General features: G+C 42.8%; 2 protein-coding genes across 2 annotated transcripts in view; one reads left to right on the top strand and one right to left on the bottom strand.

The window, feature by feature from the left end:
• Positions 1 to 4239: 4239 nt before the first annotated feature.
• mchr1b (melanin-concentrating hormone receptor 1b) lies at positions 4240 to 5598 on the bottom strand (the record flags this gene model as incomplete). The annotated part of the gene is made up of 2 exons (XM_084571587.1): positions 4240 to 5252; positions 5538 to 5598. The coding sequence occupies 2 exons, from the start codon at positions 5596 to 5598 to the stop codon at positions 4240 to 4242; spliced, it is 1074 nt and encodes a 357-aa protein (XP_084427713.1).
• Positions 5599 to 6606: 1008 nt separating this feature from the next.
• The window catches only part of grb2b (growth factor receptor-bound protein 2b), a 31422-nt gene continuing 14275 nt past the window's right edge, over positions 6607 to 23753 (top strand). The window contains exons 1-2 of the mRNA XM_084570313.1: positions 6607 to 6794; positions 8671 to 8963. Coding sequence (XP_084426439.1) covers positions 8886 to 8963 — 78 coding nt within the window. The 5' untranslated portion in view covers positions 6607 to 6794; positions 8671 to 8885. The remainder of the gene's footprint in view (positions 6795 to 8670; positions 8964 to 23753) is intronic.

The following is a 23753-nucleotide window of genomic DNA, read 5'->3' as shown; positions in this document are numbered from 1 at the left end:
AAGTTTTTATTTTCTGTCATTGTAGTAATTTGATGGATATTACCACAAGATTTTTTTTGTTTTGTCCTTGGAAGCCTCTGCTCCCGGTAGGATTTCCTGACGTGCTCCTTTTTCTAAGGCTCACACTGACGTCAAGCTCTACAGTCCAGCGGAGAGCGAGTGATTGCAGGGCAGCTCTGAAAGCTACTCTTGGCACCTGCAATTCTGTTAAAACCCTGCAATTATAGGCGCAACAGAATCACTCTGCTGCCGTAGGAATAGTTACGTTCCACCGCTCTTTGTGAGTGTTTTGCAGGGGACGACGTGCAGCCTCACAATGAGTGTGTGAATATGAATTGTCTTGTCATTTCGTGTTCAAGTGTTCGAGTGTGTGTTGGGGCTTCTCTTTTATTGCAATCCCCTTTTCTTTTCAAGGTAAAGGACGATGTTTCGATTCCCATCTGACATTTGGATAAGTCCTGACGGCGTGAAACAGCTTTGTCTCAAGTAATGCAATTAAATTCAACACTTTATTGACACTTCTGTTAGCACAATTACAAGAATGCAAAAATGATCATTACAAAAACAGTGACAGTTTCCTTATTGGACCTCACAAAGCAAAACATTAGCTTCTGACAAGTAAAAAACATGCAAACTGAAGTCCATGCATGGTAAAGACAGTCTTGTGTATTTGTAAATGCTCATTTATGGTACTGAAGGACATAGACCTTTTTACGTAACCTTTGTACGTAACCTTTGTACGTAGCCTACACTGGTGTGAGCCGTTTATACTTATGCACTCATCAGTCTGGCTCGCTCTGTAAAAACGCCACCCAAACACTAGTTGGCGCTGTGTCTGTTTTGCCAGTCTTTTTTGTTTCTACTTCCTGTTTCACTTTCAACAGTAGCAACTGAAACTTTCGATTATTAATGGTCACAAGAATGGGTCTCACATAAGGCCACTGTGACTTCTGACCTTCTAATTTTAATCAGTCATTCTCTGAGTCCTAACCAACGTTTGTACCAAATTTGAAGAAATTCTCTTAACCTTGTGAAGCCTTAAGTGTGGTTTATACCTATGCGGGACATAAACAAAGTAGCCTGCGCCAGTGCAGGCCATTTATACTTGTGCGACTGAAACTTCCAGCGAACTTTCGGCCTAACCTTTCCTCAATGTGTTTCATCTTTATTGTAGAAGCAGCCAGAAACAGTAAAGCAGAAACACGCTACTACCAAGTAGACCAATCACAGCTCTTGTGGTCTGCATTTCTGGGGAGGTGCACGTTAGCTACAGCACGATGGTCTACGCCGTCAAATTGACGCAGAAGCCTAAACCACCTATAACAGTACTTTTGCCCTATACACGAAGCTACAATAGACGTGCAAAAGTTTACATTTCCAAAGCACAGCAGGAAAGCTAAGCCACTCAGATGAGTACTGAAAATGTCTTTGTTAGGTAAACCAGATCCTAAAGCTGGCTCAAAAGCTGTTTTGTGGACAGGAGTGACGTGTTCCTTCCTAATCTCTTCAGCAATGATAATAATCTATTTCTGCTGCATTTTTTCAAATCAATATTAACAAAGACATACAAATCTGCAATTTTAGAAACAGGCACATAATAGAAAGTTAATGAATAACAGTTAAAACCAGGAAAGGCCCTTTGATAAAAGTATGTTTTATTGAGAGATTCAAAGATCATCCCTATAACAGTGAACGCCTCATCTAGGCTCTAAGGGTACGTGTCGGCCTGTGTAAGGCCAAGGTAACAGCCATGGAAAAAATGTTGGGAAATTGATTTCATTGTTCAGCCAAGTGAAAAGGCGTTCAATGGCGCCCTCAGTCATACAGCAAATCAATTGGAGATATACCGCGAGCCTTAGGCGGCGCCAAGTCAACGGTTAACACAGTTAGGAAAAAATAAACGACGGCGAGAAAACTTCTTCTTTCAGTTATGTGAAGAACATTTTCTAGAAGGCAGTCGCATCCTCGTCCAGGTCAACTATGAAGAAAGGACGTACAGGTGTCCAAGACATATTTAAGCTACAGATATATAATAAATAAAAGAATAAAAAGGCAGGCCCTCATCAAAAGGTGAGCTCCAAGACATGAAAAGCGTTGGATGTTTTCCAAGGTAAAGAAGAAACCTTGTGAAGAACACTCCATGGGAGGTCGGCATATCATTATCCGAGTCTACGATGCAGAGAAGCGCAGATACACAAATATCCTTTGTCCCTGCAGCAGTCTCAGAGTCTTTGACACAACGAAAAGACACTGACACCTTCTGGACAACAGAGCTGTCTCTCTCTCAGAAAAGGAACTTATTTATCATTTTATTCTGTGCAATATGTTTGGTCTTTTCTCAAGTGCAACACAGATATCTCAGGTAATGTCTTGTCTTGTCTTGCCTTGCCTTGCCTTGCCTTGTCTTGTCTTGTCTTGTCTTGTCTTGTCTTGTCTTGTCTTGTCTCGTCTCGTCTGATCTCGTCTTATGTTATCTTGTCCCATCCCCTCTCTCCTTGTCTTACCTCACCTGGTCTTGTCTTGTCTTGTCTGATCTCGTCTTATGTTATCTTGTCCCATCCCCTCTCTCCTTGTCTTACCTCACCTTGTCTTGTCTCGTCTGATCTGGTCTTATGTTATCTCGTTCCATCCCCTCTTGTCTTGTCTTACCTTACATTGTCTTGTCTTGTCTTGTCTTGTCTCATCTCGTCTGATCTCGTCTTATGTTATCTTGTCCCATCCCCTATCTCCTTGTCTTACCTCACCTGGTCTTGTCTTGTCTTGTCTGATCTGGTCTTATGTTATCTTGTCCCATCCCCTATCTCCTTGTCTTACCTCACCTGGTCTTGTCTTGTCTGATCTCGTCTTATGTTATCTTGTCCCATCCCCTCTCTCCTTGTCTTACCTCACCTGGTCTTGTCTTGTCTGATCTCGTCTTATGTTATCTTGTCCCATCCCCTCTCTCCTTGTCTTACCTCACCTGGTCTTGTCTTGTCTGATCTCGTCTTATGTTATCTTGTCCCATCCCCTCTCTCCTTGTCTTACCTCACCTGGTCTTGTCTTGTCTTCTCTTGTCTTGTCTTGTCTGATCTGATCTTATGTTATCTCGTCCCATTCCCTCTCTCCTTGTCTTGTCTCGTCTTGTCTCGTCTGATCTGGTCTTATGTTATCTCGTCCCATCCCCTCTCTTCTTGTCTTGTCTTGTCTCGTCTTGTCTTGTCTGATCTGATCTTATGTTATCTCGTCCCAGTCCCTCTCTCCTTGTCTTGTCTCGTCTTGTCTCGTCTGATCTGGTCTTATGTTATCTCGTCCCATCCCCTCTCGTCTTGTCTTACCTCACCTGGTCTTGTCTTATCTTGTCTCGTCCTCTCTTATCTCATTTCATCTTGTGTCGTCTGATCTTGTCTTGTCTCAACTCTCTTTCCTTATCTCGTCTCGTCATATCTATCTTATCTCGTCTCGCCTTGTCACACCTTTATCTTATCACAAGTCAAACAGTCATAAAGGTCCACACGTCCACTTACTGTCCTTTTGATTTGGTTCAAAACACGCGGGACATGTGAGGTCTATCAGGAGTCTATCAGCGTGTCCTCTAAGGCGTGTCCTCTCCTCTGGTGGAGTTCTAACACCCTGTGTCTAATTACCACAACCACTTCCTGCAGCTGTAATAGTGGCTCCGCTGACGAATACAATTGTTATGACATTTCAGATGCGTTGCTGAAAACGGTCTCTAAAATCTGTTCCTTTTTTTTTTTTTTTTTCCCCCAACCACAAAAGCAACCAGCTGCGCTTCATTAGACGGGGAAGTGATCGTTTTTTGAGAGTGACTCACGGGATGATTTTCCTATTGAGATGATGACTTGCAGTTAGCCCTGCAGCTACGTGGGTCTAGATCCCACTCAGCGGGCATCAGGTTTCTGCGACATATACAGATTTAGATCAATAAATTCTGCAGACTGCAACACAAGTCACTTCGTTTTCTTACATTTGATGAAACGAGCGTGTGAAGTTACTGAATTCTATTTGGAGAATAGCACACAGAGGGTGCAATTATGGCTAATTAAGCTGTTAGCCGTGGGCTGTGGTATTTGTTTTCCGTTGTTACTCTTTTGTTTTGCAGCTTGCTGAAACTAAACTATCCAGAAATCTGTCTTGTGTCACGTCTTGGCAGACGCTTCCCTCCTTCGTCGAGTCTCTGATTCAAACAGACGGAAGAGTGAGAGCTGTCAGTGGTGGCAGATGGCCGGATAATCGCGCATCTCAGTGCACGGCCACAGTGACGGGCAGCATGCTCTGGAGTAGCTCCCCCGATGATGGGTTGGATCTGTCTGGCGCCATCCTCAGACCGCCCTCAGTCGCAGCGGGGGCCACTCTGAAGCCCCTGCGGGACGGGCGAACAGCCACGATGAACTGCCTCTTAAATGTTTCACTCAGCAGAATGTAGATGAAGGGGTTGATGCAGCTGTTGGCGTACCCCATGCTGATGGCGATGTTGTAGGCGTACAGGAACGCGAAGCTGGGTCGCTGGACTCCAAGGTGGGCCAGCTGCAAGATGTAGTAGGGGGCCCAACATATGAAGAAAGCCAGGCAAATGGCCACAGCCATGCGGGTCACCTTTCTGGTGCGCACCCTGATGCTGCGTTGAGGCAGAGGAGCGACCGTGGTTGACATGTTCTGGAGAATTTTGAAGAAGACGATGCAGATGATCGCCAAGGGCAAAGCGAAGGCCAAGAGGAACTGGTAGAGGGTGAACCAGTACGTATCCGTGGCCGGGTTGGGGAGCAGGAGGGCGCAGCCGACCGTGCCGTCCTTGAGCGGCATGAGCCCCGTGTACATCCACACGGGGGTGATGGACACCAGAGAGAACGCCCAAACCAGCGCCACCGCCGCCCCTGCCACGAAGGGGGTTCGGACGTGCTTGAAGCGGATGGGGTGGACGGTGGCCAGGTAGCGGTCCAGCGTCATCACGGTCAGGATGTAGGTGCTGACGGTCTGGCTGTTGGAGTCCAGGGCGGTGATGACCGTGCACATGGTGCCGCCGAAGCACCACGAGCCGTTGCCAACGAGCTGGTGGATTAGAAAGGGCATGCCGAGCAGGAAGAGGAGGTCCGCCATGGACAAGCTGAAGATAAAAATGTCCGGCACGGTCTGATGGGAGCCGAACTTGGTCTTCTTCACGATGGTGTACATGACGATGGAGTTTCCGACGATGCCAAAGAAGCAAATGACACCGAAGATGCTCGGCATGAGCACAGTGTTGTACTGATCATAATCTGGAAAAGGGAAACAGTTACTCCTTACAACACTGAACATAGAGCTGTCTGTGATTTATTTTTCTTTTGTTGCATTTTTAATCCTGATTAAAAATCAAAGGGCAAAAAAAAAAAAGCTCATTAAACATTTTTTCTACACCTTTTTTAATGTTTCTTTCTACTATAACCACTCTACACTATTCATATTTAATCTCTTCTGTTTTAAGTATATATTTTTTTAAATATTTGTGGCCATGAAATAGTTTCAGACTTAATTTAAAAAAGGAGAAAAATCAAATAACTTACCTTCTTCGAGATTATCAGGTGAACTGAAGGACGAAGAAGAATTCAAAATATAGGTATCCATGTCCAATACTGTGAGGCAACTTAATTACATAGCAATTTTCGAGCTAAATAAATAATAATACATTATAGGATATTATAACAAGGCGAAAATATTAAATTAGAAAGAATAACAGCAATAATATAATAAAAAAATTATATGATTTTTAAAAAAATTGATTTTATAGCAGGGATGAAACGCTGCTCGCGCGCCGGTGCTGGTATCCACTCCACGCGACTGCCTAAAAAAAAAAAACAGAAGACATCCACGCAGCTGACGTTGCACGCGCCTCATTCTCATCCATCAGGAAACGAATCAGTAATGTCTTTCACTAAATGAAGAGCAAATTTTTCCATTCATCGTTTTTATTTTGCAGGAAGCGAGGCTGAAATTCACTATTTTCCTCATTTAATTTTACTGAATCTTTACGTGTTAAATAATAAAAGAAAACAACAATTATAGCTCGTGCGCTTTCTTCTACAAAGCCGAATTGAACACTGACATTTTAAACACCGTTTTCATATAAAATATTTAAAATACGCCTAACATTGGCACTGTTTTTTCAACATTTCCACATTTTCTGTATGGAGTTTTGCTCTGTTGTCATCTTTTAAACTGCTGTGGTTAACTCTGTCCACTAGGTGGCGGCATTGTCAAGGTTTATTTTATTTTTTTTAAAGCGTCAGAATTGAAAACAGATGTGCAAAGTCGATCAACTATCCCAAACAATATCTGCCAAGCTTAAAAAAAAATGGGGTATTTTATGAACCACACTTTTAAAAGAGTGCACAAAGACACTTTTTAGGATGTTTGTGGAGCATTAGCAACAGTAGAATTGGGCTAATTCAACGCTTTAAGGTGGATTGAGGTGCGTTTTCACAGACATATGGTGACATATAAAGTAATGGTTAAGTATTAATTGATGTGTGTGACAGTTAACGTGGTATTTTTATTATTATTTTTATTTTTTTGACTTGACAGGGAGGAGCTCCGGGCCACAACAGCCGGTCAGACCCTCCCAGCTCTGGGGGAAAGGAAGCGGAAATAACCGTTGCTAACCTTATGCTAGTAGCTAGTTTTAGGCTCGGAGGACGGGGTGTACAAGCGGGCGACACCACACGCAAACGCCGTCGGTTTGCCTCTCTAGAGGAAGCGGGGAGCGGATAAACAAACTGTTTCGTTCGTCGCGGGGGCTCCACTGACACGGAATATCTCGAGTGGTGAGTTTTATCCACGGGTTTCCCCCCCGAACTTGTGTCGCCGCTTTCCTTTCACGTCGCGACGCAGGCTAGCCAAGTTCAGTTGGGCTAGTTGGAGCTGGCTAAGCTAAGCTAAGCTAAGCTAGCTAGCAGCAACAACATTAGCAGCCTGCGCTATGAGGGGAGAGAAGAAAAAAAAAAGAGGTGTTTTCTTCCTTTTCTCATTTGTCAACGTGAAGCTAAGCAAGTAGGCCCCGGGCGTCAATAAACACCCTAATATTTACCTTAAACCTCATCCCGGTTTTTTAAAGTAGCCTCTAATTGATTTGCTCTTGTACATTTCAAGGGGCTAAGTTTGACAAATCGCACTGCATCGCTGGGTTTATTGTTGTCCGACCCCGTTATCCGGCATGCTAGCTGTAGCTGCTTTGCTGGAACAAGTGGGCGCAGTCCCGTTTAGCTGGGGACGGGGATCGATCCCCGAGAAGAACCGCACAATAAAATGGAACAAATGCTTTTTTAAACGCAAGCCCTTCGCCTTGTTAGAAAAATAACTTGAGGGCCGATGTCCCTTTGGACTCCAGCTTCCTCTTTTTTTTTTTTTTTTTCCTCTTATAAAACCACCTCTCATCGATGTTTTCTCTGGGTCTTTCTGTTTTAAATAACACCACACACCTCACACTTGGACTTATTAAGCTCTTAACAACACCCCACACTAGTTTATTTAAATTCACGTGGCTCAGATCCAGAAACTGTTCAGCTTTAAATTTCCTCTACTTGTCCACTTGCCTCACGGTGTGTGTTTACATGTTTTAGGGGAGAATCAGGACGTTTGCACATCCACCTCAAGTTCGCTGTCATCTGGATCTTGCTTGTCAGAGTTAATGGCCTCATAATCGGACACCGTGCATTAGTGTGAGAGCGCGTGTTGCTGAAGTCTGCCATCATTTTGGTAGAAAACACTCCCTCCGGGCTCCGGCTTCCTCTTTTTCATCTTTAAAACCGCCTCTCATTGATGCTTTCATTTGGTCTTTTTCTCTTTTTTGTTTTTTTTAATAACCTTACAGTTACAGTCCCCCATGCTTTGAATTCAACAACAGCCGCACTAACCTGTTGGGATGTACTGGCATCAAACCCAGAAGCGACGCGTTTACGTGCTTTAAGAGAAGAAGAAGAAGAAGAAGACGTTTCTTCTTGCACCGTTGCTGCCTCCTGGCTTCGCTCGACCGCTTTAATGGCCTCATGTCGGACACGGTTGCATTAGCGCGAGCCCATCAGAGCTGTACGCTAGCAACTTAATTGGATAACCCCAAGCTTCATTTGTTGTCGCAGGTTTAGCTTAAGTAAATTAAAAAAGGCTTAAATGTTTTGGTTCGGGCGAGGTGACTGGTTTTCCCGGGCCGATACGCATCGAATCGCCACTGGCTTTTGGCAGGTTTTGATTTATTATCATCATCATCTTTTGAGGACTATTGCCCAGAATAGCAGCAGCAGTTTTGAAGTTGCCATTAAAAGTGAAGGGGCAGTCATAAACTATTTAATCGCGCGAGTTCTTCTTCTTTTTTAGATCTGTTTTAATCTGTCCTCAGTCGTAACTCTTTTCAACACTTGCTCAGAAAGGTCAGTTCACGTCGATGGCGAATGCAGACGAGTTCTGGTCCATCTTGCAGGATTTTGAAGCTGAACTCGCCGCTGGAAAGACCATCCCTGCTCCTTTGCTCTTTAAGACGGCAATAGTCTTAATATCTGAGCCTTAAAAACCTTAAAATATTATCTTGCGCACCATATTAACGCAGCTTTACGCGTATTGTTTGTTTGAAATCCTGCTGTCGTCGTCTCCGCTTTGCCGTGCAGCCACAAATACTCTGTTCCTTGTTTTTTGTTTTTTTTCCTCCAGGTTCCTTACTGTGACCTTTATGTGAGGTCTAAAGCCCTAAAGGAACGGGTCACTGACGGGAGGAGAGACTCGGAGAAAAGCGCTCGAACCACAGAAGCCCCGGATAAGTGTTTTTTTGTCATAGTTTTTTTTTTTTTTATACATATATATATATAATTCAGTCGCCGAGACACAACTACGGACGAGCAGATTCCCAGCGCGCTACAGAAAGGACCATGGAGGCCATTGCCAAATACGATTTCAAAGCCACTGCTGATGACGAGCTTAGTTTCAAGCGTGGAGAAATCCTCAAGGTAAGTGAAGTGCTCGCTCGATGTCAAGACTTGTCCGTATTACTCAGAGTTATGAAATTTTTTTTTGGAAGATGCACTCTCGCTGCGGGTTTGTTTGCTGCACAATAGTCAGAACGGTTTTGCCGGTAAATGGTTTTTGTTATTCTAAAGAAGATGTTGCGCCGCCGCCGCCGCCGCCGTGTCATGTGATGACGGTAATTACATGTGGCAACAGAACAATAACATTTGATGCTGCGGTCCATTGCAGGGTAGGGAAAAACAATGCTACTGTTCGCACCGCAAAAAAAAACTGCACTGATTAAAGAGGCGAAAGCTGCAAGGTTTTTCATTATGAACTATTTAAAGAGCTTTGCCCGAAAAGCCCCGGCCTCGTCCAGATCCTCGGGGCCCCGTGAGAAGCTTACTCAAAGCCTCCCTGAAAAGTGTTTGTCATTCTTCGACCTTGATGAGAGGGGACCGAGGTACGAGAAGAAGGTGCACGCTGCAATTTTCCTACGCGGCGATTCACTTTGGATTCAAACGCAATCATTATAATCCTCCCTGGGTAGTGGAGAACGGGTCGCGGAAGATTTAAACACACCTTCGTATCTCCAGAGACCATACGTGTAGTTAGACTTTCACTTTGATGAGTTAAATTTACATTATCTGAACCTAGTTTGGATGTGACTTCACCTCCTACAGCCGCGATGGTTATCAGGAACACTTATCCTAAGCTGCTGGCCGGTTGTGTTTCGAGATCTTATTTGTGAAAGAGCTCTCAGCCTCGTGTATTTCCAAGCGCAACCTGTCATCCTGTTTTCATCACAACACCGAGCTGCTTTTACACGCGGCATCTGCGTTTACCTCCAACACACACACACACACACACAGGTGGACGGAAAATCAATATGGCGTCACAAAGCACGCACGTAATTCTTTTTTTGTGTTTTGATATAACATTTTAAAAGTGTGAGAGGTGACTGCTGTTTTCCCTGAGGAGGGGGAGAAAAAGAGATTTGAGCAGCCTTGAAAAGACTTCTTATCTCAGCAGGAGGGTGGAGAGAGGGAGGGAGGGAGGGGGAGAGATTGGGCTTAGGAAACACTGAGCTAAATACGAGTTCTGTTTCATTTGCATATGAGAAGAGAAAGTACTGCACTTCTCCTCTGATTCTGAACTGCCAGTTGTGGTGCTGGGGCGGGCGGAGGGGGGGGGGGATCTCAAGCCTTTCACCAGATGGCACAACTCCATCCCAGAAGTTAATGGGAAATACCACAGATTTTTTTCCCCCCCCTGCCTTAATTGACATCATTAAAGACGAGATGCACCCATCGGCGCCTGGGTAGTCCAGACTGAGCTGAATGCTATTCAGTGAGAATATCTAAAAGCGTTCTTATGCTCTTTCTCTGACTTTAAAGCCCAACTTGTACGTTTCAGTTCCTCATATGCCTTACTTATTTTTTTATTTTTTTTTTACTCAATTCTTGAGTCGTTTCCTCAAAAAAAACAACGGCCTTGTAGCTCTGCCTGTCCCTCCGAGCCTCTGTACGTCTCGCCACAGACACGCATGAGGCACGTGTTAAGTTATTTCCGTTAATGACTGAAAGAATATCATCACTGTCGCGACGTGGAGATGGAAAAAGCAAAAGGACGTATTCAAATGAAAGTCCGTTTTTTTTTTTTTTAGTTCCTTGACATAATGTAAGTGCACAACTGTGAAGGCTGCAACAAATGTCTGGGCAGGGGAAGGAAAGCCTCGAGCAGTACCCGCATTTCATCTGAACCTGTTAACTGTTTTGAGATGAATTGGCAAGAGTTTCGTTGCGTCCCACACATTTTATTCGCCTCCCTTTATCCTCGTTCCTTCGCTCTGTGCTTGTGCATTAGGCTCAAGTTTAGCCCCGGGGTCATTTTATGAGAAACGGGATGGAGCATGCTCACTTGTCATTTAGATAAAGGCAGAAGGCACAGCTTAATCTAATAAAAAAAACAAAAAAAAAAATACAACTCGTGAGCTAGTGTCTAAGCTGTAAATGTTCTCTAACCTCATTCAACCCACTGATCATGTTGCAAGTCATTCCAGTAGCAAGGTGCACAGTACCGGAAACCAACTTTCACCGGTTCAGAGTTCATACTAGGAACTTTCAAAGCTTTTATCTACCCCACGATCTGCTGCATGGCTTCTTGGTTTTAAGACTTAAGTAAGTATCTCAGATGTAAATGCGAATGGCATCCGAAGGCAACTGCGCGCCCGTCTACATTGCTAAGTGCAATAATTTAAGTTTGAATTTAAGTTCTTAAGGGTCTCAAATATCTCACTGTGTTGATTAGATTGGCACTGCAGTGCACGTACTGGGGCTGCGAATTGAACTATGTAACTGTGATTGATTGACCCAGTATTTGTTTTCAAGGAAGAGAGGAAAATCTGGTGAGTTAACACATATTTTTGTCGTGTGATTGACCGTTTTTAAGTTTAGAGTAGTCTAAAGTATTAAATGTCAACTCGCAGAGCCAGTATCTCAAAGTGTGACAGATGTTCGCCTTCTTTTGTAAGCCGCCGTTTTCCTGCATTAGGAAGTAGCCTCAGAGAAATAAGCACCAAATAAAGCCACATGAGCGAGGTTTCTCTTTATCTCACTTTGCTCTCTGCACTTAGCTTTCCAGACCGGTTAGTTTGATTACGTAACCGCTTAAACATCAATACCGTTAAATTCCTTTCTCGATTGACGACATTAGCGCTGATAAAATGGCCCACTCCGGTTCTCATTTACATTTGACGTACGTCGCTTTTCCCCGATTCTATACGGCCTGTTGGATGCGACATACAAAACCTATGTGAGGTGGACTGTGTTTAGTTGTGCCTCCTTTTCTTCCATCACCAGTGCTATCTGTCTGCTGATACTAATACTAAACAGCTCTGCTCTCCAGACAAAGGGTCCCTCTCATGAGAGAACACCCCCGTGTTAAGGCTTCGCTTGCATCCTTAACTTTTCACCACTTTCAGTATCACTCAGCGATGGTGGCTAGTGTTTTTCAATCCAGGCCTCACGTTGACCTACAGTAACATCTGTTATGGTTTCTGGTTTGGATTTTCACATCGGACCGCTAGTCTTGCTTTCATTTTTAGTATCACTATGTATTTCCACACACTGCAGCAGGGTCATGTTTGTTAATGGGTTTATTCATGTTTACAACATGTTAAAGGATGATTTGTTGCAGATACCAAAGCCCTGGAGGAAATTTGTCGCACAGCAGTCTGTGTTTAGCACTTTTAGATATTCTGGGAGCAAAACTCAATGCCCAATAACCATATGACACCAGATGCTAACATTAATGCATACAAAGAAAGTTTTTCTGTCCTTAAAAACATATATTATTGATAAAATTAGATCTAAAATGTGACTAAACATTGGTCTAATCTACTTTGGTCAAACTTTGGTGTAGCCTTGGTCTAAGCACCTTTAGTCCAACCTTGGTCTTAATCACCTTTAGTCCAGCCATGGTCTCAATCACCTTTAGTCCAGCCTTGGTCTTAATCACATTTAGTCCAGCCTTGGTCTCAATCACCTTTAGTCCAGCCTTGGTCTTAAGCACCTTTAGTCCAGCCTTGGTCTTAATCACCTTTAGTCCAGCCTTGGTCTCAATCACCTTTAGTCCAGCCTTGGTCTCAATCACCTTTAGTCCAGCCTTGGTCTCAATCACCTTTAGTCCAGCCTTGGTCTCAATCACCTTTAGTCCAGCCTTGGTCTCAATCACCTTTAGTCCAGCCGTGGTCTCAATCACCTTTAGTCCAGCCGTGGTCTAAGCACCTTTAGTCCAGCCGTGGTCTAAGCACCTTTAGTCCAGCCGTGGTCTAAGCACCTTTAGTCCAGCCTTGGTCTTAAGCACCTTTAGTCCAGCCTTGGTCTTAAGCACCTTTAGTCCAGCCTTGGTCTTAAGCACCTTTAGTCCAACCGTGGTCTTAAGCACCTTTAGTCCAGCCTTGGTCTAATCACCTTTAGTCCAGCCTTGGTCTCAATCACCTTTAGTCCAGCCTTGGTCTCAATCACCTTTAGTCCAGCCTTGGTCTCAATCACCTTTAGTCCAACCGTGGTCTCAATCACCTTTAGTCCAGCCGTGGTCTTAAGCACCTTTAGTCCAACCGTGGTCTTAAGCACCTTTAGTCCAACCGTGGTCTTAAGCACCTTTAGTCCAACCGTGGTCTTAAGCACCTTTAGTCCAACCGTGGTCTTAAGCACCTTTAGTCCAGCCTTGGTCGTAAGAACCTTTAGTCCAGCCTTGGCCTTAAGAACCTTTAGTCCAACCGTGGCCTTAACCACCTTTAGTCCAACCGTGGCCTTAACCACCTTTAGTCCAACCGTGGTCTAACCACCTTTAGTCCAGCCTTCGTTTAAGCATCATCCAACCCTGGTCTTAGTAGCTTTGTTTCAACTTTGGTCTATTTTTGGGCCAACATTGCTCCATGCCCTGGGGGAATGGTTGATTTTAATACCTCTCTGAATCTGCATTCCCTTCCGACAACCTCTTTGGTTTGCTACTGTAGACACTGAGTTGGCTTTGTTTTAGCAGTGAACGTTGACGTCAGCAGTTACACTTTGAATCACTCACTAAAAGTCACAGGGTTAAACCCCAAATGTTAGGTCGCTCCTGCTCAGGCTCGATGCCACAAATCAATTTTCTTCACCTTGTTTTTAGAAAAAGCCCCTTTTTTTATGTAATATGTGGGTGAAAGTGTGTTTTGGGGACATGTGCTGACTTTTAATCACCTAACGCAATGACTTATTTACATATAAGTTGGCATTTATAGTTTTAACATACTAAATTGATGCTGAATCTTTTGGGAGACCATTTCCATCCACCCACAAGTCTTTTTATTTTATTGTATTTTGGTTGTTTTTGAGCTAGTCATTTTTGATATTCTCTGATCAGTTAGACTAGATTTCTTATTTTCACACTTTGTTCTGCTACTCCTGCATTCATTGCTAATATTACTACACAATATCATGTGAAAGGGATGCCAGTGTTTTCCAGAGATATTTAGTTTTCAGATTTCACAAACTGTCAGCCAGTGAGAAGGCACCGTGTCACCGTGACTCACAGCTGGTTGACTAGACCAGGTCTCCCTGTAATTTGCCGCCTTGAGTCATACACCAACATTTGGTCGTCTCATTTGCTAGTTACTGAGTAGTGAAGCAGACTGACAGCCTCCAACCCCTCAGTCTTCACTTTTAAAACTGCCGTGCTTCAGTGTACGAGCCATTAATGTTAAATGCACCTATAGATAAAATGAGGTATGCGTGCTTTTCCTCTACCTATCACTTTTCTTTTTCTTTTTTTACTTCTTATCAGTGCATGGCGCACAGAGCTGTTGCGACAGCCTTCCTGTTATATCTTTACACATAGTTTCAAGCTGTTTAACCGTTCAAACTTTTCACTGAATCTGGACGTAAGGACGGATTTGTTTTTTTGAATTCAAGCCACAAAAAACGACAAACACATTTGCCGCCACTACAGCGAGCATGTAGAACATTTTTTGAGTGCAAATGTTAGGAGTGTGGGCCCATGACAAATTTGCATAATGCACACTAGCGTGGTTTCACAGTGTGATTTCCCATCATGCATGGACAAAAAAAGAGGAAGATGCCATTGTTGGCCACAGGATCTTTTTTAAATGTTGGTGAATGCATTTTATCTGTGCTTGGTTATAAAAAACGATTAGCTCACTTTTTTTTTGCACCACCACTTCATATGTTTCTTGCGTTTCTACAGTAAGAAGTTATTCATTAAAATGACATTTTTATAATTAGATCTATTTGATGAGAACCTTGCGTGTACACGACATGTTGTCATTTAACAGAGCAAGGTGACACTGTAAAAATCCGTACGGGGTTAAATCATAATTTATCTCAATCACAGCTGTCTAGTGAGTCATATACATAGATACACATGAGTCACATGTGGTAGTGTGAGGGCTTAAATTTAATCCAAGTCAAACAGTCACGCAGAAGTGGTAACTGGGTCTGTTATGAACCGGTTTTTATAATCCAGTCAGCTGTTTTCAAAGCTGTGTTTTTCTTTCCTTTCAATTTCATCCCATCCATATGATTGTAATGACCGTCCGGCTTAACCTAGCCTTGTTTTTCTAATTTTCTGTGTCAAAAAGTGGATCTAGAGGCAAAGCAGCAGGCATGTGTAGCCCACAGTCGAGCCTGGCCATTGCCCTGAGCACAACGCACTTGTTCTCATTTCCTCCTTAAATAAATAAAGATTAACAGCCCTTCTCGCTGTCAGACGTAGCTCTCATTAACAGATCTTTGAACCCTGCTCGTATACCATGATCTAAGAGCCACCATACCAGCTTCCGCAAACGCCTGTCCACACAATCGAATTTTTTATTTAAAATCTGCTCTAGCCATGTTACTTACTCTGTTTATGTTATATTGCAGCCATTAATGAAATGGTACGCCATGAAATTACCCATTTAAAATTCAGGAAATGAAAGAGAGCTCCATGAGAGGTCGCCAGTCAACCCTGGCCGAACAATTATTAGGACAATCGATGGTCATTAAGGGAGGTGAATGTTGGAAGACGCTCAAAGGCGTACAAAGAGAAAACTTTACTTGACATCAAGCTCAGAATTTTTAAAGTCTACTTTCATCTAACAAAGATGACTTTTGGCAAGCAGAGCTGATGTCTACTCCAGGTTGAGCAACATTTATTAAACATTTAACAGTTGTTAAAGAACCATAAGTGGTCTTATATTTGAGCTAGATCACTGAAAATGGTTTCAAAGGTTGGATTCTGTTCTCTACCTCAGCATTTATCAACGTCATAACTCCAGCAGCTAAATGTGTGACCTATACATATTATATTTTTCTTTAAAGAGAATGGGATTGTCGGTAACTGCCCATGCATCCTGCCCATTTGGTGCCATTCGCAATCTGTGGTAAAGTTGTCTAGTCTGTCCCAACATCAGCGCGTCCGTGCATCTGTGCTTATGTCAATGCTACGCCGTAGCAGTTTTTTCACATCCTGTCTGATGTGTCTTCCAACCCCCTGCAACTTCCTGTGTCTCCACAGCAAACTCCAGCAACTCTACAGTTTTGCACCTACTACAAAATAGCACTGCATCTACACAGACAAGCACACGCCTTGTTCTTTTTTCCTTTGAAGTCATAGCAAGAATTTAGTAGATCGTGGTTTTGGTATGTCAGTGAAATAGTACCTTCACCAAAAACTTCTTTTTGGGGGGGGGGAGACATCTTGACATCCCTTTTTAAGGTGCTGCATTATTGAGGAATATGGAGCTTTTAGTCGGTTACTTCCACTCCCTGCGCTTGATTAATGATGCCCTCATCACGCATTAGAGCTTAGGTCATTGATTTCCGGTATCTGTCCACGCAACCACCGAAGAGGGACGGGTTTGTGTCATTACTGCTTGCATGAATGTCTCGAAAACTTCCCTCATGAGCCGTCGTCGGTGTCTGAGCTCCAATTTCTGTTTGGTTTTTTCCTTTTCCTTTCCAAACACATAAAATTCAAGCTGGCAGTGGTTTTCTCTGGATCCCCCGGCTGTATTTAGTGAGGCAGCAGTGAAGTAGACTATGTGAAGTGTCAATAAATCCCCCTCGCTATATTGCCCATTGTGCAGTTTTTGATACAGATGCGACTCTGTCTTTACACTGCCAACAGTCTTCTTGGATCTCGCTGGAGTCTGGGAGACTGTGTGCACTGTTAACATTTGCTTAAGAGTGGACTATTTTCTAATTAAATGCTGAATCTCTGGAGAGACAGAGTCCGGATAAGTACATTTCTCTGACTCCGTTCTTTACCCTTTCTTCACTTTGTATCGTTCAGACTCCGGGAAGAACTCGAAACATAGCCATAGTACAATGGATTTAGGTAATAAGACGATGTCTTATTACTATTTGTACAATTTCAGTGTTGTTTTTTAATGTAGAATTGAATTGTCAGTGTTCCCGAAGCTCTTTTAATTACAAGCAACTGAAGCATTTTAGATAAAACACACTAGTAGTGTATCTTAATTGTATTTTCCTTGATCACATGTGCGTAGTGTGACTGTGTTAAGTCCAATAAATAATTCTGTCAAAGTTAATGTAGTGTGGAGAGGGTAGCTTGTATCTTGGCTCCACAAAACCAGTGTTCGCTGGTCATCCAACGCCATAAACTCCCTAAACCTCTCTGGAATATTTTTCACTTGACACAGTCTCCAGGAAACTTTTCTTTTTTTTTTTTTTTTTTTTTTTTTTGTTAAACGCAGCGTTCAGTGTTTGTTGTTGTGGTTTCGGAGCAGCCTTTGCCTCAGTGCGCTTGCCGTATGCCGTTTTGTGTGGCAAACCGAGCTGGTAGCATTGAATGATGATCTCCTACTGCCACCTCATCAAACATCCACATTGCACAATTGCTGATTTCTATTTTCCAGACTAAAGTTCATCCACACAGACAGTAGACATGTTTGGTCGTGTGATTTTTGGTTCTTCATCTTTTGGTGGCTTGGCTGAATCCCGACCCCTTTTTTTTTTTTTTTTATTTATTTATTTAATTTACAAAATGCCTGGATCAGCCCCAGTGCTGCTAACGAAACTTGGATAACTAGTCAGACATATCAGCTGTCACTCCAATCAAAAGCCAGGTTAATAAAGGTATGTCTTAGTTCAGCATTTATAGACTTTTTGTTTTAAATTCCCAATCTCTGTGCACAACATCTTGCAATGAAAAGTTGTCATTTTATTCTGCGTTAGGATTAAATGGTTACCGACCATCAATCCACTTTGAAAACCTTTTGAGGAAGAAGATGTTCCTTCAAGTAACAGATCATCTCAATTTAAACGACTAAGAATCCGACTCTTTCAGGAAATGACATCAAATTTAAATATAAAAAATCTCTTTTGTTTTTTTTTAGGCAGTCTCTACTTGTGAAGCTCTGGTTAGTAAAACACTACTTGCCAGGAAGGATGAGAGCTGATGGGGCAAACATGTGGTCAGCTTAGGGTACTAAGAATAGCAGCAATTTCTTTTTTTTTTTTTACTTGTGACACCACTACCAACATGCATCTGTTCACAGCGCCAATGGAACAAGACGTGGAAAAGGGCAAATATTGCCTCAGCCTAGTAATGGAGGAAAGTGTGTTTGCATGAACCCTTTCCTGTCTTCTTCCCTTCTCATTGTTGTGCCGTTTCGTGTGTCTGCATTCGAGGCGTCTGCTCAAAGTCAACACGCGGCAACAGGTCTAGTGGGCCGGCATGCATTGTCCCAGCAAATAGCTGCTCAACTGGACAATCTTTAATATGCCAGCTCTCGCGCCTGCTGCTGTCGCTGAAGTTGAAATCTGGCTTAAGTTGACACAGTGCTTGCTTGTTCATCAGAAGTTAGTGCAATAACAGTTATTTGAAATATTTGACATTTTATTTATCATCATTTTGGACATCTGTCTGTGTAGATTCTCAGCCATCCACCTCATGGTATATCCAATAATCAAGCTAACACAAAAGCAACTGAGCAACTTGGACTCTTTTGACATCATCTATCTCTGGGTCGTGCTACTGATTACCTCAATTGATTTGATTCAATATCAGTACATTTTGAGGTTACTTGCTTTGCTTTTGTGCATCTGTTCTCTGTCGTCAAAGTGTTTTAATCCGTTCAGCGTTAACGGTTGTAGCCACTATCATGCTTTGGATCTCCCTCGCATGTGGCCTAAACTCAATTTGACGTGCAAAACTAGTCTTGCAAGATTCCTAACGAGAGGATGCAGGAAATTACACATATTTTAAAAATCTTGAATAGATACCCAAACTTTGTGTCATTGCCGGTGGAAAGTACCAAGTAAAAAAAAAAAATAAATAATAATAATTTAGCCAACAATGTAGTTGTTGCAGTTGTTGACCTGTGGTAGGTTTAAACAAGGACGGGTTTGGATGACCACCTTTGTCATCAGCCAATCGCTACTAAACAGAAGAAGAAGTCGTTGTCTTCTTCATTTTTTTTGGCTGCTTCATTTTTTTGGCAGCTTTGACTCTTGTTAACTTCCATTAAACCAGAAGAGGAAGAAGAAGTTTTGGTGCTACTCTACAGTTAGGTGTTTTTGTCGCCGTAAACCAAAAACCCGTCCGTGTAGCGTAGCATCAAAACCGCTTCTTCCTAAAATAAATAATTACAAAAGAGCGGCCTTGACTAAAGCCTAATACTGATCTGGATAGATAATCTTGAGTTGCGTCACGCCGGATGAACGTGTTGTGAAACTGTTTCTGCCTTGGAATGCTGGTTTGCTAGTTTGCTAAAAGGAAACCAGTCAGTTTCATCTGTACCAATGGTCCTTGATATGCTGCTAAAGCTAAGTCTGAAACACGTACGGCCACCGACAGCCCAACTCTGGGCCAATGGCCGACCGTTGGCTTGGCGTCCCACATACCCAAATTCAGATATCAAGCGCCGTCAAAAGCAGAAATTAGGGAGACTGCACCTATATGTCCCAAAAGATCAGCAGATGTCCCTTTTGTCCATGTCATGTCTGTACATCTTTCAGACCTTGTTCATGACGTTGCTTAGCGTTATCAACACTTAAACTATTTTAACTTCTTTGTACATCTTTGACGTCTTTCTGGCGTCTTAAAAGCAATAAAGAGAGGAGGAAAAGTAATAATTCACTACGAGCGCAGGTTAGACGTCAGTTCTCTTGTGCAGCGTGGGAATGAAAAGACAACTTTCCCTTTCACTAGATCGATGGGACGGCGGAATGGGATTCGCAGAAAGTCATTTAGCTCACAAGCTACCACAGACGTAAGACGCTGCAGAATCAAACATAGCTCGCCTGCTCTGAAAATGAAATGCCCTCATTTTATGTTATTTGCCCTCGAGGAGTTTTCCTAAGCTGATCACAAGGAGTGTGATTCTTCAGAGTGCTTCTGTCTTCTTTCTTTCTCTCTCTCTCTCTCTCTCTCTCTCTGCTTGTGTCGCTTTCTTTTTTCGATTTTGCTATTATTGGTGTCTCCTGACGTTTTCTGTACCTTGGTTTTCTTCACTTTCTATCTTTCTTTCTCACCACTCATCCCCTCTGAGTGTTGAGTCAGAGAGCTGTAATTAGGTCTCGCTCCGTCTCCTCTCGCCATCGCGCCCTGCTGATGTGCCGTAAAGACACCAACGGCTGTATTTAAACCAAAAGTTATAATTCTCTTTCTGCTTTTTTTTTTTTTTTGTTCTAAACTTTCGTTCACACTCTGCACACGACTGTGAATAAAGCTGGCTTAAAATTAGTTAACCGGCTCCAGCGTTTGGATTACGCCAAGGTTGGCGCTCCTTAAAACAACAACTTGTAAAGCCACCCAGGCATCAGACAAGCTCCATCTTAACGCTTCATAAGTGGAACAGTTGTTCCTAAATACAATTGCCTAAGCTTCTCACATCTGTTGACGACAGAGCCGATTTTGTCGCCTTTTTTTTTTTTTTTTTTTGGGAGTCATTAGAGGTTATTGCCAAAAAGAAAACTGTGCCGAGAATTCAAGCTGTGATAAACAACATTGTGACGTACGAGAGGATCCCTCCCCCCAGCTGCCTGGTTCAAATTGATTTAGGGATATGAAAGGAGGGTAAACCCTAAAAGGATCTTTTTCTATATTGGTAATCACGTTGGAACTGTTCAATGAGCTGCAGCACGTCTGGTTCGGTCGGTGTGTTGACAATTTGTCAAGGCGGCATGACTTATTGTTTAATCATCACGAGATGATCAAATGGAGGATTACTGTCGAGTGTGCTTCTGTTGTTCCTAACACTGACTTTTATCCTGGTTATGTCTGTCCAAAGCTTTGTCTTTATTGTCTAATTTTGCTCCTTTTTTTTTTTTTTTTTTCTTTTCAGAACTCCTAACTCGGTTTCACTTCTCATTTAGTTTATATAGTTTATATACTTATGCTAAGTGCATTCGCAGTCCATAAAAAACGTGATACATAGCAGATACAGAGTCATAATAATAAACGGTTTACTTTTGTCTGTTTTCAAATAATCTGTAAGTAGTCATCTAGCTAACATGCCATTAAGTAACATTAACATTAATGACATACACTCATTTGCCAGTTCATTGGGTACACTAGTGAAAACCTTTAAATATAACCAAGTCTTATCTTCGTGAAGGTTGTGCTGTTTAAAATAACCGAGCGCTGTTGGTTCAACCGTGTCTTTATTTTGGGGACCGTTGTTCGTCGTACAGTGGGCTAAGCTAAACAGAAAACAACACTTTAATGATTAATCGATTGCTGTTTAACAGCACCTCAAACGACATCCTCCAAAATGATTTTACAGTTGAATTACCACCTTTCCAACACTGTTTTGTTCATGAAACTTGCAGACGAGTTAATCTATATCAGTCAGTTTTATAGGGATATATGTGTGCATAAACAAACTGAGTACAACTTGGAAAAGCAGTGTTGTATGGTAGCAATTAGCATCTGGTCTAGATTGTGTTTATCGGTCTTCTGTTTCAGGCAAAATAAGGATGATTCAAGGACTCCTAAGCACTAACTAGTAAAGAATCAGACCAAACTCATTGAAATATGTCGTTTTCAAGGTTGGAAAGCCCCACGATCTTCCCAATTGAGATGCTTCTCCATAACCGGTTGGGCTACTATAGTAGACCTTTTCAATTTGACAATGCGTTGACGTAACCATTGCAAATTACCGTCAAACACAGTAAATAAATGGGAAGAACCAGGAAACTACAGCACCCAAGCTGGAGATTCACTTTTGTTTAGGAGCTGGTGGCCTAACAAGCCACAGTGAAGGTATGCCCCAATGTTTTTGGTGGACGACTGATATCCAGTTCGCCTTTTTGAGTTTTTGAGGAGCGGTGTGAGCCACAATCTCTACTCTATGAAGGATGATTCAAGGACTCCTAAGCACTAACTAGTAAAGAATCAGACAAAACTCATTGAAATATGTCGTTTTCAAGTTTGGAAAGCCCCACGATCTTCCCAATTGAGATACTTCTCCATAACCGGTTGGGCTACTATAGTAGACCTTTTCAATTTGACAATGCGTTGACGTAACCATTGCAAATTACCGTCAAACACAGTAAATAAATGGGAAGAACCAGGAAACTGCAGCACCCAAGCTGGAGACTCACTTTTGTTTAGGAGCTGGTGGCCTAACAAGCCACAGTGAAAGTGCACCCAAAGGTTTTTGTTGGACGACTGGTATCCAGTTCGCCTTTTTGAGTTTTTGAGAAACGGTGTGAGCCGCAATCTCTGCTCTATGAGGACGCATCCCCATGTGGTAAATGCCTTGAGCGTTATTTTAATTACAGTAGTATTAAAAGGCTCAGTTTACTAGAATCCAGCGTAATCTCTTCCCTGGTGTTCTTCTGCGTTTGGGGTGGCACTCATTTCCTCCCTGGCTGTGGTCTATCCTGGTCTAAGCTGCTGCCTCCCTGCTGGGAGCAAAAGAGGTCAAACTCAACCCCCCCCCCCAAATCTCTTGAGATTTAAAATCCACACTTCCATGCGAATCTAGAAAAGTCTGTTAAAACACTTTCAGGCTATTTAAAGACCAATATGTAACTGTCCTATATACGGTTCCATTTAGGGGGGGGGGGCGCATCAGCTTGTCCTTTGTTCAGGGATCTGAACTGCAGAACTCAGTAACCCTCTATGTAATGCTTTTCTCCTCGACTCCATCGTCTTGTTTTAAACTCAACGTTCAGAGTTTGTGGTTGCTGTTGAATCAAGTTGCTAGTCTTGATTGATGATCTACATCGCACCATTTACAAACAGCTGTCTGACTCACTTCATTTTCCAGAGTTGTGTACTTCCACAACGCAGACATGTTTAGTCACGTTGATTCTTCATCTTCTCCTTCTTGGTCCTCTTTGTCGTCTTCTTCTTCATCCTCTTCTTCTTTGTCTTGTTCTCTTTCTTCCCCTTCTCCCTCTTTGTCCTCCATCTTGTTTAATGATTCTTTGTCATCTTTTTCTTCTTCTACGTCGTCTTCTTCGTCTTAGTCCTCCTCTTCGATTTTAAGCAGCTTTGACGCTAACCAACCGCCATTAAAGGAGAAGAAAAATAAGAAGTTTTGACGTGGTTTTGGTTTATGACGGCGCCAGAACGAACAACTACAAAATATTGGGATTGGCTGAAGCCCGATACCGATCCAGTCATTTTAAGATACCGATTGGGACATCCCTAGATTTGAGTAAAATTGTTTCAAAGCCGAAATATCTCTTAAACAATTTAACACTGAATTGAATCGATTCAGGAAATTGGTATTGATTCCCAGCCCTAGTTTGAGTTCCAATTTATTCTTTCATTTGGTGATAAATCAGGAGTGAAGGCTCATAAAACACCTAAAAGAGTTTAGGTTTTACATGTACGTTTTATACATGTACGGCACCACCTGAGCTCTGGTTGACTGGTTCATCTCAACAGTGGCTGGCTTTGACTTTGCATATTAAAATAGTCGAGCTGTCGTAACTGAGAGTTTGCCGCGGTCCGATTAGATAACCACGCAAGTGTGTCGAGGCTGCCGTCTGGTGCAGCAGCAGCAGCAGGAGGGGCTCCACCAGGTCCACTTAAAACGAGCGACGGCGGATCCAGTAAGCTTTGGCCTCTGAGGTTCTGATGAAGCTTTAGCTCGTCTGTCTGTCTTTCTGTCTGACTGACCCGCTGCCCGCTCAGATTAACTCACACTCCGGGGTAATCCCTGCTCCTGATTTATTGCAATCCGCCGTGGACCGTGCAGACGCGTGGTTTATTTAGCGTCTTGTTCTGTCTGCCGATGCTGTTGTCCTCACTTTACGCCTCCATCT

Source organism: Chelon labrosus (assembly GCF_963514085.1).
Source record: "Chelon labrosus genome assembly, chromosome: 21".
Lineage (NCBI taxonomy): Eukaryota > Metazoa > Chordata > Actinopteri > Mugiliformes > Mugilidae > Chelon > Chelon labrosus.
This window is presented reverse-complemented; position numbering and strand designations above follow the sequence as displayed.